At 42.6% G+C, this 18928-nt stretch overlaps 1 protein-coding gene across 1 annotated transcript in view; it reads left to right on the top strand.

Moving 5' to 3' along the window:
• The window catches only part of LOC119005696 (A disintegrin and metalloproteinase with thrombospondin motifs 16), a 54508-nt gene that overhangs the window by 32122 nt on the left and 3458 nt on the right, over positions 1-18928 (top strand). The window contains exons 12-19 of the mRNA XM_037073557.1: positions 1202-1350; positions 3149-3321; positions 3423-3553; positions 3890-4013; positions 4620-4864; positions 5020-5155; positions 6217-6343; positions 17363-17567. Of these exons, the coding sequence (XP_036929452.1) occupies positions 1202-1350; positions 3149-3321; positions 3423-3553; positions 3890-4013; positions 4620-4864; positions 5020-5155; positions 6217-6343; positions 17363-17567 (1290 nt within the window). The remainder of the gene's footprint in view (positions 1-1201; positions 1351-3148; positions 3322-3422; positions 3554-3889; positions 4014-4619; positions 4865-5019; positions 5156-6216; positions 6344-17362; positions 17568-18928) is intronic.

Here is an 18928-nt window from a genome sequence, read left to right as displayed (position 1 = left end):
GCTCACTTAGGAATCTGTGGCACTCAGCCGCAGGGGGAAAACTGAGGGGAAATCAGCTGTTCTAGTCCTTAGTCGAGGACCACGAGATTAGTTGGAGGGGTGTGTGTGAGAGACTGTGTGTGGAGGCATGAACACACAGCAACAACGAGAACAGCTGAATATATGCCCCCTTATCAATAGTAGTGGGTTGTGTGTGCACAGTGTGTGTGCTTGCAAAAGGTCTCTTGAGATCACTCCAAGGCGAGCAGTTGAGTATATAGTGACTGATGTCATCTTGACATGTACAAATCCAGTTCAATCCCGCGCCAGGAAACGGCTCGTGACATAATGTTGCTTTAAGTGAGTCTAGATTTTGCACAATATTCTCACATTACGTTTTTTGGGATTTTGAGTGAAGTGCCGCTCGCTTTGGAACACGTGCTCGGTTCGTCAGTTAATGACTCAGCCTTTCTCGAGGCACATACAGTAAATAACTTGATTCAGGAGTATGAGGTATGTGTGTCCTGTAGTATTTCTCCTCTGCCTTGCCTGGTGTCCTCATGGAACACATTTGGCAATGTTCACGGGTAGAAAGCCACTTTGGTCCGGGTGGCGGCATCTGAGGTAATTGTTTGAACTGTTTGAAAAGCAGTGAGGAAACCATGGCATATGGATTTGTGCATTGCTGGCAACAGTGTTGCAACCTGTTTCGTGTTTATGTCGTGACATGTTTTTCCTATACTTTTTAAAAAGAAAAAAAGGAATAAGGTGAAATACAGCATAGAGTAATATGAAATGCAAATGTGTGCAAAACAATGGTAAGCGTCCTACACTGTAGGAGGAGATCCTTGTCAGGTATGAGACACTTTTTCCACATTTCAGTTGTGTTTGGCTTAGCCCTGTTAATTCTAGCTGATGACAGCTCAAGGTAGCGACTGTCCAAAATGCAGCACAACTGGAGTTTCGCTGATAGATTGTGAGTGTGTAACCAGGACTAGACCACGACCTTTCTGACAGCAGTTAAACCTGAAGGCTGTAGCTTAGAGCCTTCTTATTTGGTTTGACAGACAGTCATCATAAAGAAGATAAAGGGCAGGGTCCATTGGAAAGTCTGTATGTTTTTGACACTTTTATGACACTTTGCTCATTGCCTGTGTGCGCCTCCCTTCCTCTGCCTCCACCTCTCCCACACATAATTCCTCTCCTCACTCTCTCTCTGCAGTGGTGTCGTCGGGGCCAGTGTGTTAAACAGGGTGACGAGGGCCCGAGGCCCCAGCATGGCCAGTGGTCAGAGTGGTCGTCCTGGTCCGCATGCTCGCGAAGCTGTGAGAGCGGAGTCACCTATCGAGAGAGGCAATGCAACAACCCCAGGTAGAGATTTACACAAATACAGTGCAGCAGTGTGTGTTAGCAAAGATGAGACCAGTACAGAAATGTAAATGTTAGCAATCAGTTTGAGACAAATAGATGGACATTTAGATGAATGCTTCACTTTCTTGCCAAGAGTTCTCTCATGTATGTGTGTAACCTATGGAGCTGGAGCTAGCAGACGATTAGCTTAGCTGGCACAGCTTAAATTCACCAGTGAGTACACTGCATCTTGTTTCTTTGTTTTTTTTTCACACCAATATGAATGTAAATGTGATTATTTGTTTTGCAAGGAATTACATTACTGTAACTATTTCCTAGTGAGCAACACCCCAGACACGCTAGGCTAACCTCCTGGAGTCTTTACGCCTTCTGGCTGACAAAAAGTGTAATTTGGCTACTCCCACTAAAATCATAAAACTGCTGTTGGTACATTTTTTGTTTGTGCAGTAAAATCCAAGAAAGTGAATGGAGCAAAGGAGTACTTTATGGAAATATTTCTTTAATGAAAATCTGTAACCATATTTGAGAGGATAAGATGTCAACATTGTTAAACAATCAGAAAAAAACAGTTTTGGTTTGGATTCAACAAACTAAAATCTGACAACAGAAGCTAACTGTTTACTACGTTGTTGTTGCCCATTTGAGCAAAAAAAAATTGAATCACATGAAAAATATTCATTCTAATTTTATTCGGAAGATTTACAGAAGATTAATCAAGTGACACTTTGGTACAGAGATGGTCCGTACTGTTTGTGTTCGCTTGACTGAAGGCCAAGAGTATATAAAGACACGTGATTAAAATAATGAAGATCACTCACTTGGGTCTGTCGCTTCATCACTTATCTGTTCACTTAGTCCCCTTCTCATCAGTCACTCAGGATTATTTGCACTGCCAGTCAGTAAGGGGGCCCTGTCCCAAATGCTGGGGCCTCCCCTTTATCATACCATGCCAAGATCCTGACAAGTTGTGGGCTAAATTGGAAGGAGAGTGATGAGTAGAAGACGGGAGAGAGGAGGGAGGAAAGACGGTGGTGGCGGGCAAGGAAGACAAAGACAGGAGAGGGGGGAGAGAGAGAGGAAGGGGGGAGGGAAAGGCAAGATGACAGAGAAGGGATTTAGAAAGGAAAAAGGATGAAATGCAGAGATATAAAGGAAGAGAATCTGAGAGCGTGAAAGAGATAAGTGACAATGTGATTGGAGGGCTTACAGAAGGTGTAATTGTCCCGTGGAAGGGATAAGGAACACAGCCTGGGGTTATACACCTGTGATTGGAGAAGCCTTCAGAAAGGCTCTGCCGCACATACAGGCAGGTTTGCTCGCATATTAGTCGTGCCGATACAAAGACTTCCAGTGAAATGCAATGTTATTTGTAATTTCAGACACTGCTGCTCACTCAGATCAAATGCAACGGACGTGTTGTTCTCCCTCAGAATTTCATGTTCATACACTGATACCCGGTATTAACTGCAGCCCAAGTGTTACACTAATTGCTTACGTACGTCCTTTAAGACCCAGGCCAAAACTTTTTTTCTACTTTAATTTTTTTTCCCATATTAGCTTTGCCATAACAGCACACAAAAAGACCATCACCATTGATATGTTGATTGACAGTGAAATCGACCAACTAGTTAATGTGCAAGCCTTATTTAAACCATGAGCGGGACACCAGCGCTCCACTGGGACTCACACAGTTCACCATTACACACTTTAGAAGTCAGGACATTACAAAGGAAATTATTCCAGTGAAACACCAACTGAGTTTTGTTTTGATGACATATCTTTCAATCTTTCTCTGCAGACCTTCATATGGAGGAAAATTCTGCGAGGGCTCATCTAGGTCATACAAACTTTGCAACACTGAGGACTGTCCCCTGAACACCGTTGACTACAGAGCGCAGCAGTGCGCAGAGTTCAACAGCAAACAGTTCAGAGGATGGTACTACACCTGGAGGCCGTACACCCGAGTGGATGGTGAGACTTCCATAAAGGCACAGTGGGGAGAGGTTTTAAGCTGTGAGTCATGCCGCTGCAGTAAACATTTTTGCCACTATGGGTATTTTCTTTCCTTCCAGATCAAGATGTCTGTAAGCTGTACTGCTTTGCTGAGGGCTATGATTTCTTCTTCGCCCTGGCCAGCAAAGTTAAGGATGGGACGCTCTGCTCACAGGACAGTTCTAATGTCTGTATTGACGGACTGTGTGAGGTAATACTTTTAAATGTCAAGCAGTGAGACAGTAACATGATTTGATGGACGCATGATTTCAGTGCTAGATTCTCTGAAGATGATATCATACGTGGAGTCTTTGAGGTTGAGCTACAACACTCGAGAATGGATTCAGCAGTAGAGAACATCTCTGCTGTGATGTTTTTCACATCTGTTTTAAATGTCATGAAAGAGGACTTGTCAGCACATGAGGGATAAATGATGGTAGTTTTAATTTGCTGTAATTTATTTCATGGTATTATGAATTGTTGCATTTTGTGTGTATGAGCTACTTTTTTTATCAAAAAACAAGTGACGTGTGTTTTTCTCCCACAGAAAGTGGGCTGTGACCGTGTTTTGGGCTCCAAAGCTGTGCCTGATGCATGCGGGGTGTGTAAAGGAGACAACTCCACCTGCAAGATCTACAAAGGACAGTACACCAAGCAGCATTATACTAACCGTGAGTCAGAGTAGTGAAATTGTTCAGTTCATTGGTTTTGGGGGATTCTTTTGAGATATTTTAAATGATTTTTCTCATTTATTCCTTAAGTTGCTCCATAGTCCTGTGGTACGACAGTGGATAATTTGACTAGGTGCGTGTTGTGTTTTTGGTATCCTTTGAGGCACCTGCACAGAGCCCAAAGGATTCTAAAAGACATCACATCCACCATAGCCACAGTTTGATTACCCTTCTGCCATCTGGCAAAAGACGGCAGAAATATCCTTTGCTGCACCACCAGACTACGGAGCAGCTCCCTTCTCAGGCTGTAACAGTTTCATTCTCAACACACCGACGAAAAAATAGCTTTTCTTGTCTTACATAAAGGGACAGCTTACATTTCATACAATCATGTTGTTGTGTTGAAGAATAACAATAAAAGTAACCCTGACTCCCTTGATTCTCTTGAATCTTTTAACAGAGACCACATTTTTACCATAATTTACCAAAATGTGTGTTTGGCTTGGTGTCATAGATCGTATTATTCAGGGTTTGTCTTTTTTAAGTCATGATTGTTATTTTCTTGCAGCATTTGGTGCTTGTTTAAAGTTTTCTGCTCTTTCTCAGAGTACTACGGGGTGGTCACCATCCCAGCAGGTGCTCGGAGTATCCGTGTGGTGGAGTTGAATACATCCAGCTCCTACCTCGCCATCAGGGACACCCAGAGACGCTACTACCTGAACGGACACTGGACGGTGGACTGGCCAGGCAGGCATCCTATCGCTGGAGCCATTTTCGAGTACAAGAGACCATACAACAGACCAGAAAGCCTCATATCAACTGGCCCAACCAATGAAACACTCATCATAGAGGTAGGGAATTAGCGAACACCACTCAGTCCTGTCGTCATTCCTCTGACTTACTGAATTACTTATCTCTATAGACAGTATTGTATGCTACTTCTTATCTTTATATTTATCTCTATATCTTTTCATCTCCTTTTTCTTACTACATTCTCTCTCCATAGATATTGTTGCAGGGCTGGAACCCAGGTGTACGCTGGGAATACACTCTGAGGAAATCTGATGAGAAGAGGAATCACATCAAACACAACTATACGTGGGCAATCATACGCTCCCAGTGCTCAGCAACATGTGCCGGAGGTGAGTGTAGACATGAATAACAATAACTTTTGATACCTTTTGGTGTGTGTGGTTTTTTTGGTTTTTTTTTTTCGTATGTTTAAGTCTAAGATTATCTCGAAGTCAAATGTGTCGATGAAAAGAGACAGATCACCTTTAGATCTTCGATCTGGGTCAGGATCTAAAGCTCAGTCTGACCTCTCTCATCTGTAATAAGGCTTTTAGCTGCAGGTTAAATGGAGAGGGAAGTGTTTCCCATCATTACTGCGGGGACATAAGTAGCTCTTGTTTGGGACTGGTGGGACCTCCTCCTGTTCTGCTGGAGACCTGCTATTACATGCACACACGCGCATGGCTTGGACCAGTGGCCTTTGTCCCACCAGACCTAGTATTAAACTAACACACACGCACACACACACACAGACACACACATTTCCCGGGCAGACCCTGGCATGGTGATTTGAGGCTGGAGGTCAGTGGACAAAGGTGTATGTGTGCGTGAGTGTGTGAGTGGTGTCTTTTTTTCCCCTTTTTTGCATTTGCTTATAGTTGCATGGGTGTGAACAAAGCCCCCAGTGTAGAGTTTCTACTGATTGACACCGCAGGTTAAAGTTCCCCACCTTAGGTCTGTTGCAATCCACCCTAACCACCTCCACCTCTTTGTGTCGTGATTGTAGGCCATGATGGGTTGGGGGTCATTTGCTTTATTAAAGAGTGTGACTGACTAACTGACCTGTGTGAGTTGAGATGTGCAGATTGACCATGCCTGAGGCCAAATACCAACCAGGCGATCTGTGTGGCTGGGATTTGAGTTTCACATGAATTAAACAACACTGTCAGTTCTGCATTTGTGTGCTGGAAGCCACCAACAGAAGCAGCTCGGCTCACTATGACTTACACAGCAATGTTGTCTAGTTCCAATATACCACTCTACAATATACTAATTTATCTATCACTGTAGATTTGTATGTATTTGAGCTTGTAGATTGGTTTTAATTAGGATGACAGTGTAACTCTAAACAAAAAACATGTTATTCTTTCATGACGGTGTGCGTGAACTTACTGAAATGTTACCCATACAGGCCAGATGAACACCAAGTCAGCATGCTACAAAGACTTGAGGGTGCAGGTGAATACATCCTACTGTAATCCCAGATCAAGACCAGCTACTGGAGTGATGCCCTGCAACACCCAACCATGTCCTGCCAGGTGAGGCCCTCTGCTCTTTTATTTGCCAGTGTTGCGCGCTATTCACACAAATTAAGATGAACTAGTTCACGTTCATTTTTCACAATTTTGAATTCTGGATTAGGTTCACAGTCCAAAAAAGTCTACTTGTTTACTTTCATGTATACAGTGAAGGTTAGGAGTACAAGAGTGTCTACTTTTTGTTTGGAAATGAAGATAGCCGGATCTTTAGAAAACAGGCTGAGTATGACTTGGGTGGAGGAAGTTTTTAGTCACTGACTCATTGCCTTGAGCTCTGCTAATGATTTCTAGTGATCATCATTCATATTGTGATCATCATTCATATTCCCCAGGACTGTTCAGATGCTTCAACTCAAGCAGTTGACTTTCACAGGAGTTCGCAACGCTTAGATTGATGTCCATTAGTCAAAAATGTCTTCGTTCATTCAATTGCCTGTTAGTGTTGTCTTAGTGATGTGAATGCGTCTACTCGGTAAATAAAGCTTTGTCATGGAATTAACGGGTTCTCCATCGTGGCAGGTTCTGCCTTAAGCCATGTTATTTTACTGAACTGGTTCAACAACTATTGGATGGATTGGCACAGTATTTGACATGCGTTGTCCCCAGAAGGTTAACATCTACATTAGCGTTTAGCTCAGGGAGCAATGGGCCAGAAAACAGTCTCACAGAGCCGTTAGTGTGGCTGTAAAAAACAAACTCATTAAACTCAACTCAGAGTAATGACAATGTTAATCTGTGGCTTCAAACATTTATGAATGACCTCATCAACATATCTGCACTCCGTTTTCAACTGGCTCTCAATCTGGACATCATTAAAAATGGTATTTTAGCGGAGAAGACGGTTCCTCATATTTTCCTGATTCTTGTTTTTGGATGGAAAAAGACTGAATATTTGGCCCTTGTCGACTTCTAGACAGATTTCAGGACATGTCAATTATTCAATCTTGCAGTTGGAGTACACTGGGAGGGCTCTTCAATGGACTGTAGGCTATGTGACAGCCAGGAACGCTGTTGATATAGATAAGATATTCTGTACATGCATGTTCATGGTTGGAACTTCAGCAGGCAGCTTTAGGGGCCACCAACTAAATAGGTTGACATAGTTATTTGAGCTTAGCATGCAAGTGCACAGCATGTTAGGCATTCTCTCCACTTTGTCTTAATATCCTTTTTTTCTGTCATTTCTCTCTGAATCTCTTGACCAATTCCACCAGTCTTTTGTCTCTCTGTCCTTTTCACCTCCCCCTCCAGACTGCCATGTGTTACTGTTCTACAACACCTACACATCTGTTCTGTAATTTCTTGACATGCAATGTCAAAGAGAGCTGTTTATTGGTTGAGTCAACTCTCCCAAATTTCCCACACTATCTCCTCATAATAAAGTGAATAAAGTGTGTCAGGCCGCTCCGATTGTATTCTTCACCCTTTCCCAGCCCAGAAAAGCACCTGCTCTATAATGATGACATTTTCCTCTCATGTAATGAAAAAAATAACTTACATTCTGGCCAAAACATGTGTGCGAGACACGGGGAAGTCCCCCTGGATATTGTGTTTGTGTCATCAATCCAGTTCGGTGTGATACCTCACCAACTGTCAGGAACAGTTAGCTTCTGTGTTTGCTTAAAGCAGCAGGCCAAGGACTTATAAAGCTTTTCACATGTAGCATCACTGTAGGACTCAAGCTCCGAGAAAAACGTTAGTTCTCCAGCTGTATCAAGGCCCACCAGAGACATTGCTCTTTAATGTGTGCTTAAAGAAACACTGCTCTATGTAAAATGCACCACCAGCTTAATTGGTGTTGCGTTGGTGTTCGCCTAAACCCCTACTGATCCTCAGAAAGTTTTTTCCCACAAGTGTGCACCAGAAACAAGCTCAAGATTTATTTGCATTTGGGAACCAAAGTAGGAAATGTTATCATAGATTGAGGTTAGCTTCCAGGTTGCTGTTGCCAAGAGGGCTTTTCTCGATGTTGTGTAATGTCGCTGTCACATAGAGGGGCACTAACACATGTTGTATGATGTATGACGATACCAGACAGAAAAAGCAAGGACCACGAGTAATTCTGCGGTTTCGGGGTGCGGTTCTGAGGGATCTTGGCCCAGCTCGATCGGTTCGGTCACTGTCTTATACCCCTGACACAGGGCGAAGGCAGAGGATCAAAGATCAGTCAACGTGTTGCAGCGCTGCGGACATCATAGGGAGTGGTGCGCCCGCTGACAGGCAGGACATGTACAAACACACACACACATAAAAAGACACACACACATGGGAAATGTCCCTCCCTCGTCTGCGCTGCTCTGGACAGTGTCATGAAGGGTAAAACCGCTGGCCAGAGAACAAATCAACGAAACACTCCTGGGATATCGCTGGTTTTAATGAGGGGGAAACTTGAGATTCCGCTGATTAGAATGTGCTTTCTTTTGATAAAGCCACAGCACAAGCATCAGAATGAAAGAGATGCATTTTTGGTTGGAGATGTTTACACATACACACTGTATAGTATTTACATCAGGTTACTGGCCACAGACGCTCTAAATACCAATGAAATCTGTGACCAACAAAAATGCAGTGTGTCATTCCTACAGCAGCTGTTGCTGAGGTATTACTTCCCCTGAGTGCATTTTCAGCATGTGTGGTTGGAGTTATTTCTTCGATAGCACGCAGACCTGATCTCTTGCGCCTACATAAGTCCTGCAAGAGAGGGTCAACGGTACAAGATACAGAAAAGATACATAATGTTGTACTTCTCTCACGAATCCCAATGCTCGTGCTTAACACTGTGTCTACATGGGAGGTAGCGTGAGAAGCATGTTAGCAGGACAAGAAGTCATCATCCTCACCAAGTGGTGATCCATGTCAGAGATATGGTAAGAAACAGCATTGTCAGGCATTTCAGTGTAGAGCTACTTAGTTCTGGTTTAATGGCACAAATTGGATTGATTGTTGATGTGATGAGATGTTAAGATTGTTTAGCTAACTTTACAATAGACAAGCCGTCATATTTAGCTAATTCATTTGAGTTTAGTTGCAGGTTAGTGTTTAAGATAAAACAGGAAAACTTTTGGATAAATGCGCCATTACTGTAAAATGTTTTTGATGTTCATTGTTGCCGCTACAAATAACCAGAAAGTGCCTGTTAAAGTTCTTGGATCAACAAATATACCTGGGTGTGATGAGGAAAAAAGTATCTTACTATAATTTCATACTAACACAACCCTTTCTGGCTGCTTAGCTTATAAGCTTGAGCAAGCAAGACAGAGGTAATGCTTTATTGTTTGTATTGTGCATTTAGGATGCGGTCCACCCAATGTGTTTGGCAGAAGAAATTCTATCGGGGATAATGAGCTTGGCCAGGATTGCTGGAGTTTATCTCCAAATGTAATAAAGAGCAAAACAGACGCTCTATCATGCTTTCATCAGTGGGGCTTTTTAACGTAACCTGTCACCCTACAAAAGACAAAATGTAGTATAATTTGCTCCTTGGCCTTTGAAGAAAAGCTGTGTATAGTTACTATCATAACTAGTGAGTTATTTACCAAGATGTCGCAATGTTGTTGTTGTGATGTTGCTAATGTTTGCAACGGAAAACATATGACCCTCCAAACTTTTCATATACTGAGCATCTATCTTACTAAAGCCTCATGCAAGCCTCTTCAACACGCGGTTAAACACAAAGACTGATGCAACAGTAACCTTATCTTTGACATTTTTCACCAAGATTATGGACCATAACTGCAACAAACACGGGAGAACTTCTTAAATATGCCATTAGATCAAATGTAAAACTTACATAACACTCAACTGCTTCTCTTTTGAGGAGGACGAGAGTCAGAGTCTCTACACGAGCTACACGCTGCACAGTTTATCAGGTCGGTAATAGTACAGTAGATGCCTGTCTCCCAGGGAATAACAAGAGCTTTTATCTGACAGCTGCTGTTGAGTCGTCAATTCCTCTGTGCCTCAATTCTGAGGATCCCCAAGTTCACTCGTAGCAATGGTCAGAAATATCAGCCAGATTCCGGCAAATGAAGTGGATACTGTGGACACGTTGTGCCTTGATTTACGAGCAGAGAGGGTTTTTTAGCTGAGACACTGACCTCATCTTGGTCAGTGTTGCAAGTGGATGTCCAGAGAATGGATATCAGTGCATATAATGCTATGAGTCACTTTGAGTGTTTGCGCAGTGCTTGAAATGTAATGGCGAGTGTGAAGTGCGGTGTTCGGGATTGTATGTTTTTTTTGTTTGTTTTTTTAGTTTTCATGATGCTGTAGCTGCCATCATGTTGCCAAGAGCATAAGGACTGAGCTTCTAACACACACACACACACACACACACACACACACACACAGATGAGAGGAACAGTGGTGGTATCCAATTACTATTAGCCTCACTCCCACCCAAACTCTCTCACCCTCTCATCAAGACTTCCAAGGAACAATTTGAAGTGTCCCCTACTACACCCCACCCAATGGACACTGAGGCCCAACGTCAAGCACTGCAACCAAATCTGTTACAGTAACACTGATGCACACATTTCCAGAAGCACATCCATAATCAATCTTCCTCCCTCTCCTTTGTTCTGGACGCTTTGTCTTTGAAGTCTTGCTCACATGATGTCATCTCATTCTTAATCTGTGTCCCGACACCTGCTGAAAACTGTTATTTGTCTGCTGTTTCAGGGAGAGATTTTCTCAGGGATACAGTATTATGCTTGGGCACCAATATTACATAATCAGCACTGAAATCATGGAATCCCGGTTAAGTTACCATTTATCTCATGTTTTATAGTAACCAACAGCTGTTCTGAAGGGGATTTTTCCCCCACAGTGTCAGTGCCTTGATATTTCCTTCTTGCTCAGTTTGTCTCCGTTTTGGAACAGGTATCCTAGGAAAATCCTGCATGATGACCACAGAGCTGTCTCATATTCACTGACATAAACTACTGATCATGTTGACAGAAAATATTTAAATAAAGGCCTCAGGAAAAGGAAGCCACGTCCTCCAGAGCTTTGTTAGCTCGGACATTTAAAGTAATAATGGCATGTTTGTGGTTCATTGTGTCATCGTGTGCAGTAATGTGCTGCACAGTATAACATGTGGTCCTAACTGCTTTGTTTTTCACTCTCATATTCAGGACAATCAGGGACTCACAGTGCACCACTGCCAGCTTTACAGATTAATCCCACCCTGGCTAAAAAAAAAAAAATGCCTGCGCTCAGAGTTGTGAGTGTTATGTTAGGACGGCTACCACTGTACTCCGCCTACAACCATAACTTTCGGGATAAACTGTGGTAATTGTGGAACAGAAAGTTTCACCACTGTCAACTGAAGAGTGCAGTCTGTTACACAAGCAGAGGGGTAAACAAAATTAGTGTGATACACTTTTAATGACAACATTTTGGCCTGTCAATCACAGGTGTGATTTATAACGCTTTTAATGGCTGCATTGCATTGACTGCCAACAGAAACAACATTAATAATATTAGTGTCACCTGCGCTGCTCCTATAGTGTCTGTAAAGTCAAATTGCCTCCCGTGAAAAAGGTCTTTGGATGTGATTCATTTAGAGACAGTAAAGAAACAAGAGCAAGACTGGTTTCAGAAGACAACACTTTCAGAGAAAATCCTGAATTAGATACCTGGCAGGAGTGGCTAACGGGGAACCTAGCTTTGCCCTGGTAATTTTGGATTATTGTGGAAAATAAGATCTGTGGCAAACAAAAGTTTATTGTACTTACACGTCTTGTTCAGCAAGATAATCTTCTTCGGCAAGAACATCACTTTTATGACATTTGATGCGTAAATGAAATCGCCAGTAAAAAGCTAATGTTGGGCTATAAAGAAACTACACTGCAGTCACATGGCTTCAACATCACCGCCACTAAGTGTCGCACTGGCTATAATATTTTCACGGGTTGATAAATATGCAGTCAACTACGGCACGTTTTAGCCTGTGTGGGAATACATATTACTATGTACATACACAGAACGTGGACCAAATTTATGCAGTATATTATGTTTCTATGCTGTGCTAACGGTGGAAAATTTGATTGTACCCCTATTGGTGAATGGATGAGGAAACATCTCAGGAGAGAAGAGAGCCTACATGAAGGAGGACGCGAGGAAACTCTTGCTCACACACTTTGTGGGTTTAACAAACAATTCAGGCTTTGTGCGCTCATATACGTTGTGGGATCGCACTAGCATTATGTGGTAGCCAGAGACAGTGACTGTCTCAATTCCAGCTTTCAGTCAGTACTTAACTGCTTACTCATCCCTGAGGATACTGTAGGTACAACAGATGCTCAGTTTTCCCCTCAGCCTCCCCCTTACACTCACACACACACACACACACACACACACACACACACACACACACACACACAATCTGTCTGCACTGTCTGCCTCTGTTTTCCTCTGTCTCTCTCTCCTAGGTGAAGCCTTTGAGGTCAGTTGTTAGACCTTCGTGTCCCACCTCTCACCCGTTCACACACACACACACACACACACATACTGAACAGAGCAGCAGCAGGCTTCGTTGTAAGACCACCACTGCAGTGTCCATTACCTGGGTGGCTTCAGGCTCAGCTGCAAACATAACCCTAATGGCCCTGGACACTTTGATGTGACGTCTTTTTCTCTCTGACCTGTCCAACCCTGTCCTAACATACATATACAGACACACACACACACACACACACACACACAAACTGACCACCAAACAGAGCTAGCCAAGGACAGCTGTCGTTCAAACTTTGTTGTGCTCAGCTCCAGTCTATCAGCAGGGATTTGTTGGGCTGTGGCTTTCTGACAAACACTCACCGACTGCTTGTTTGTCTGTGTCACTGTCTGTATCTTTTAAAAGTCATTTCTAAATATGTCCAAATACCATATTCTCTTTCACAGATACTCCCCTGCTCCCTTGTGGTTATCACATGCGTCTCTAATATTCATTTCCACTTAGCTTTCTTCTTTTCTCTCTCTCCTGCTTTCTATTTCTCACGTTCCACCACTTGCAAAGTTACACACACACACACACACACACACACACACACACACACACACACACCACCCCTATCGGCATTTAGTCACTAATGGATTTGTGTGTTTACTCTGAGCTGAGGAAAGCAGTGATAACAGTGGCTGTAAAGTAATCCCAGAGCTGTTTACCCTCATCTCTTGGGCCTATCTCCTTCATTATCTACAGCTTGGGCTGCCAAAGTGTACCTGCGTTTGTGTGTGTATATGAATAGGTGGAAGCAGGTGTTTGAAAAGCTCCTTTGGTATTTGTCATGTTCTGTATTCAGTAATATGTGACATTTTTTAGTGTTTTCTTTAAGACATATTCATATTCACACAGCGGCAGTTTTCCCCTGATGTCACGCTCAAGGTGGGAATCTCGACTGCAACAACAATGTTATGCCGCTGTGTTCCAGGTTGTGGGTTTGTATAAATGTTGGGGATCTGACGTGTTGTTTGAAATATGGCCTAATGTCCTTCCACTATCCATCGTCTTTCAAACTGTAATAAACAAAAAAAGCAAAAGTTCTCATTTAACAGCATAAAATTGGTGCACTAATAATAATATTAAGCTATCTTTTCTGTATTGGTTGCATTGGAAGCCTCCAGGCTGCATGGTCAAATAACTGTTTTGCACAGTTATTTGCAGTACGTTATGCCGTGTATCTAGATCTCAGATTTCATATTTAACATTCATTACACACAACATAGCAGCTGTAGTGCTCAGGTTTCTGATGATCACATTGATTAGTGTATCCTACTATATTAGAGTTCCATTTTATGGTTTAATCAAGCAGAACTGGTTTCACGTGTACCTCTGTCCAATAGCTTTTTTTTTACTGAGCTGAAACATATTGTCTTCATGTGACTTCTTTCCACTGCGTATCTGGACAACTTTTCCAAGAGTGTTTGTTGGGCCCTTTTCGTGCATAAACTGTGAGCTGAGACAAAACATGCGTGCTAAGACAAGACAAGCTGGCTGTGGTCAGTGGCCCATCATGTTGTACTATTCTGAGGCCCTGCAGTTATTTCATTTTGCTGTGTCTGCACCCAGGAAGTTGGATCGGAGAGGCATTACATCACGGAAAAAGGTCTCCGATGCCCGCTCACATTTAGAGCATGATATCATTCCGTCTCACCGTGTGGACATACACAGATATAAGCGGAGAATCACCCTCACACTGGCATAAACAACACACACACATACAGTGGCACAGCTATAAACACTGGTTTATTACACCGGAGGTTATTTAATGACCCTGATGAGCGTCATTTAGACCACAGAGGGTATCTAACACTCTGTCCAGAGAGTGTGATGCTTACTCATCACCCAGTAACACTTACACATAAATAAATAACGAGGCGAGGTGAAGATCAGAAGGTGGTTTATAACTTGATATGGCATCAGTCAGTATATTATGGGTCATTAAGGTATTAAATAAAGCTATGTGACCTCCACCACATTCACATGTTTTCTCCCACTCTTGGTCAGACCATAATCTGAAAATATATCCAAGATGTGACAAAGTGAACGAAGAGAGCCACAATAAGATTTCACTCCCTATGCCAGGATGATGTCATACCGCAGCAAGTTTGTGAATGTTCTTGCATAATAATTCCACAACATCTGTTCCTTCTTGGTGTCAGTAAGTTATTATAGAAGCACGTTTAAGCCTATAGTTGTAGAATACCTATTGACATCCTGACAGCAATTAATAATTCACATGCTCTGACAAATGAATGAAAAAATTCCAGCGTGTGTGTCTGTGGCAGTTTTGTTCGGCCTATATGAAACAGGCTTCCTGTCTGTCTACCTGTCGCTATATAACTGCCTGCCTCCATTTCGCACTCATAGCGCAGGGCTAGGCAGAGGCATTGCTAAAGCCATCAGCTAGCTAGTGGCACGAGAAAGGTATAGAAAGTGCATCTAAAATTTCCCAATGCTAACATGCTAGCTTGCCAGTGGTGAGTACTGGCAATAGCATTGTTCGTGGCTTACGTACACTATGATAGTATCAGGTGTTTTCTCACATGTTGGTGAGACACGGTTAGAGATGACACGATGTGCTGCGGCTAGTGCACAGCCACTGAGACTGTTCCTCAGTAGCACGAGGCACACAGGCGCTGAGAAAAATAAATTTGCTAATGTTAGCACAAAGTAAACAGCTGGAGTAGGCTAACCGTCATAATACAATTATTTTGCTTGTGTATACATGATTATGGCATTTAAAAGAGCTGTTTGTTTATGCATTTACTAGTCTAAAAAGCTAAGAGGACATGTTGCTAACTAGCTGCTAATGCATCTCCCAGCTGGCCAGCGAGAGCTACGGGGCAGTCAGTCAGTGCAAGTGGGAATTTTCACGGTTGGGTCAAAATTTTGCTTTTTTCTACAGTGTGACCAACCCCAGCTTCAACCACTTCAAGCTTGTATGCCCCCTTAATAAAAATGCTGTGCCATCTCAATTAAGTACTGAAATATTCATAGATGTCCTTGCTTTTGAAGCCAACGGCGCAAGTGTAATGTGTCCAAATACAGTAAGTCTCAGATCTTGAAAGACACAATATGGCTCCAAAAATGGTTTAAGTTGATCTTCCTCTCACATCTATGTACGTATTAAACGACACCATGAGCTTCTCTGTCCGTGCCATGGGCCGATAAATATCACGTCAGCGTGTTGAACATGTTGCATGTATGTGTTGATCACTCGGTTAAATGTTTAAAGTAAACCGCCGAATAGAAATTTTCAGACTCTACATTATCGTCTTCCCCCCTCAAAATACCCTTTGATGATACCCCAGTGTATATCTTCCTCCTGACAAGCCGCAACGTATATTACACCAGATGGAATTTCTCCGTCTGAATGTATTTAGATTCAGTCGCGCATATATATAACGTCCTTTGGAGCTATACCCGTCTCATCCCCTTTATACAACATTCCAAGCGAGTGATGCACCAAATTATTAGAAATAAAGTTTACACTGTTAATATAAACAAATCCATGCGCTGACGGCAATGTTTTCGGGGTTTGTTTGGGGTAAATCGTAGGAGGCAGGGCGGCTGCATCGGGGTGAAGTTTGAGGAGGGGATGATAGAGTGCGTGATGAGGGATTGAGCTGCCTGCACCTTGGGTTTTGGATCACTTGGGATAGACGCAAACCGTAGAGGCTCCGAGGAAGACTGAAGGAAAAGGGCGGCTCTGGGATGAGGCGATTTAGACATGTGGGGCATTGCAGTGTTGAAAAAAAATGCCCCAAATAGAGCACTCAACAGGGTTAGATAATTGATGCATTAATATGAAGGATGGTTATTATAATTCTTGAAAGTGCGAGGTTCGTAATAGCCAACACACACAAGCGTGTGCAGTACAAATGGAGATGTAATTATGAAAGAAATACGCGGTGATGTGATACGTGGTTTAGTTGTAAGTGGTCACGGGGGCCTGAGTTTAGGCAAGGAGCGGGTTTTAAAACCATGCAGTGTGAGGTTTAAGTTTCAGTTTAAAAGCCCCGTGTCTCGGCTGTTCTGACTTGCTCTGAAACCAGTTGGCCATGAACAAATATCTTAACACCCTCAAGAGCTACACTCCAGCACGTCTGAAGCCAGAGATTTATGAAGACCGGAGTTCAGTCGCAGAAGACAGATGCTCCTATTTACATCTTTCTGTTTATTACTCACATTGTTGTTATTGCCTGCCAAGAAGTTCTCTACGAAAAGCTACCAAGAATGGAAAAAAAAAAAAGATACAAGTTTAGAAATGCTTTTGTCACACATACAGTAAGTTTTATAGTCACTTCTGTTTTTAAGCGCCTGAAGGAAAAAAGAAGCTGCAGAGGCCATAAGAGAGGAGAAGTGGCTTAGACCCTGCACAGGGGGTCCGCCGCGAGCGCTATCATTGTACAGTAATCATGTCAATTTGTGAATTCCCGCAGGCCTGTCTCAGTAAAGTGATTGAGGAGCCGTGCGTGTTGACTCAGCAGGCTTGTGTTGTGTTGTCCCAGCTGGTCTGTAGGAGAGTGGGGGGTGTGCAGCCGGAGCTGTGGAGGAGGGGAGCAGACGCGGCAGGTCCAGTGCGTCCAGAGAACCAGCCAGACCAACGCAGACGCCCTGGCTGACTCTCGCTGCGCCCAGCCCACCCCGACCAGGAGGCAGGCCTGCAGCTCACACAGCTGTCCGCCGGTCTGGACCGCTGGGCCGTGGTCACAGGTAAGCATGTGTGAAAGTGATCTCGAGTGACAGCTTTTCCCGGGGTGCTTACACGAGTGTTTATGGAAGCCCAGTTCTGCCAGTGTGATAAAAAAAAAAAAAGATCTTGTAAATGATTATAAAGAGAAGCTGTCTTGTAATAATTTTATATCTGGAAATAAATAACCTACTCAGAACCTACTAATCTACTCCCACAAAATAATGAGAACAATTCTTTAGATAATTACATAGTATCTAAAAGTCACAACAAACTTTCTTTAAAGGTTATTGATAGCATAATTAATGTTACTAGTAATCCACAACTATAATAATGTTTTTAAGGAAAATAAATACTTTTATATCGCACCTTTCTACAAGCTCTGTAGATTCTTTTTTTTAATTAAATGATTAGTCGACTAATTTTTTGACTAAAGCTGGACAGTCTGACATATTTTTATTTAATTATTTTGTTGTTCTATGTTATTTTGAGAAAAAGTCATTGATATGAGATATTAAAGTCTTATTTTTCAAGTTTCTCATTATTTCTGAGATACTGAGTCACTTTTGTGAGTCATTATTTACAAAAGTCTCTCATTAAAATGTCCCGCTTTTTTCCATCACAATGGCAGAAATGGGCCTCCATAGCTTTAAGTCTGTACATGCATACTTGCTGTAGTTGTTCTCCACAGCAGGGAAAAAAAAAAAACACTTAAAAGTTGCACACTCGCCATTCAGTGTGAAGAGCCTTACATGCTGCGTTGTTAGGTGAACCCTAAATTTGATGGCTTCACCACATTTTATGGCGGTGATCTCAGTGGCTTTAAACTATGAATATGCCCGCCGAGACCTCCCATGTTTTGTTCTCTGTCCAATTCTTATACATTGTGCACTGTGACTTCTCTCACCATTAAACCCTTTTGAATGCCATTTTACCCCAAATATCCTTAACTACCTGCCACAAATGGTGTCCAGTGTACTTCCTCTCTGGTACGCTGTGCCACAGTGTAGTGCGTCACAGCCCCTTGTTTTCTTCGATGGAGTGGAACGCTTCCAGGGTTCTGATTTAGGCTGTGCCATAGGATGTGTGCATACGATCAGAATGAACATTGGGGGAAAATGTTGGACTACCTAGAGGAATTATAAAGGAAGTAAAGCACAATAGGTCACTGTGTGGAGAATGTGAATGTACTGTATTGTAGCCATGCTGAAATACTTTCTGTGCATAGTTGGCTTGTTAAGCTCTTTAGCCTGTGACCTTTGAGTCATTTAATAGCCACATTATGCCAAATCTCGAATTAATTGTGACAAATCCTGACTTTTAGTGAAAAGAGAAATGGTGAAAAATGGTGGATATGCTACAGATGTACTCAGAAAAATGAATA

Source organism: Acanthopagrus latus, chromosome 17 (genome assembly GCF_904848185.1).
Source record: "Acanthopagrus latus isolate v.2019 chromosome 17, fAcaLat1.1, whole genome shotgun sequence".
Taxonomy (NCBI): Eukaryota; Metazoa; Chordata; class Actinopteri; order Spariformes; family Sparidae; genus Acanthopagrus; species Acanthopagrus latus.
The sequence above is the reverse complement of the archived record's forward strand: the minus strand, read 5'-3'. Positions and strand labels throughout refer to the sequence as shown.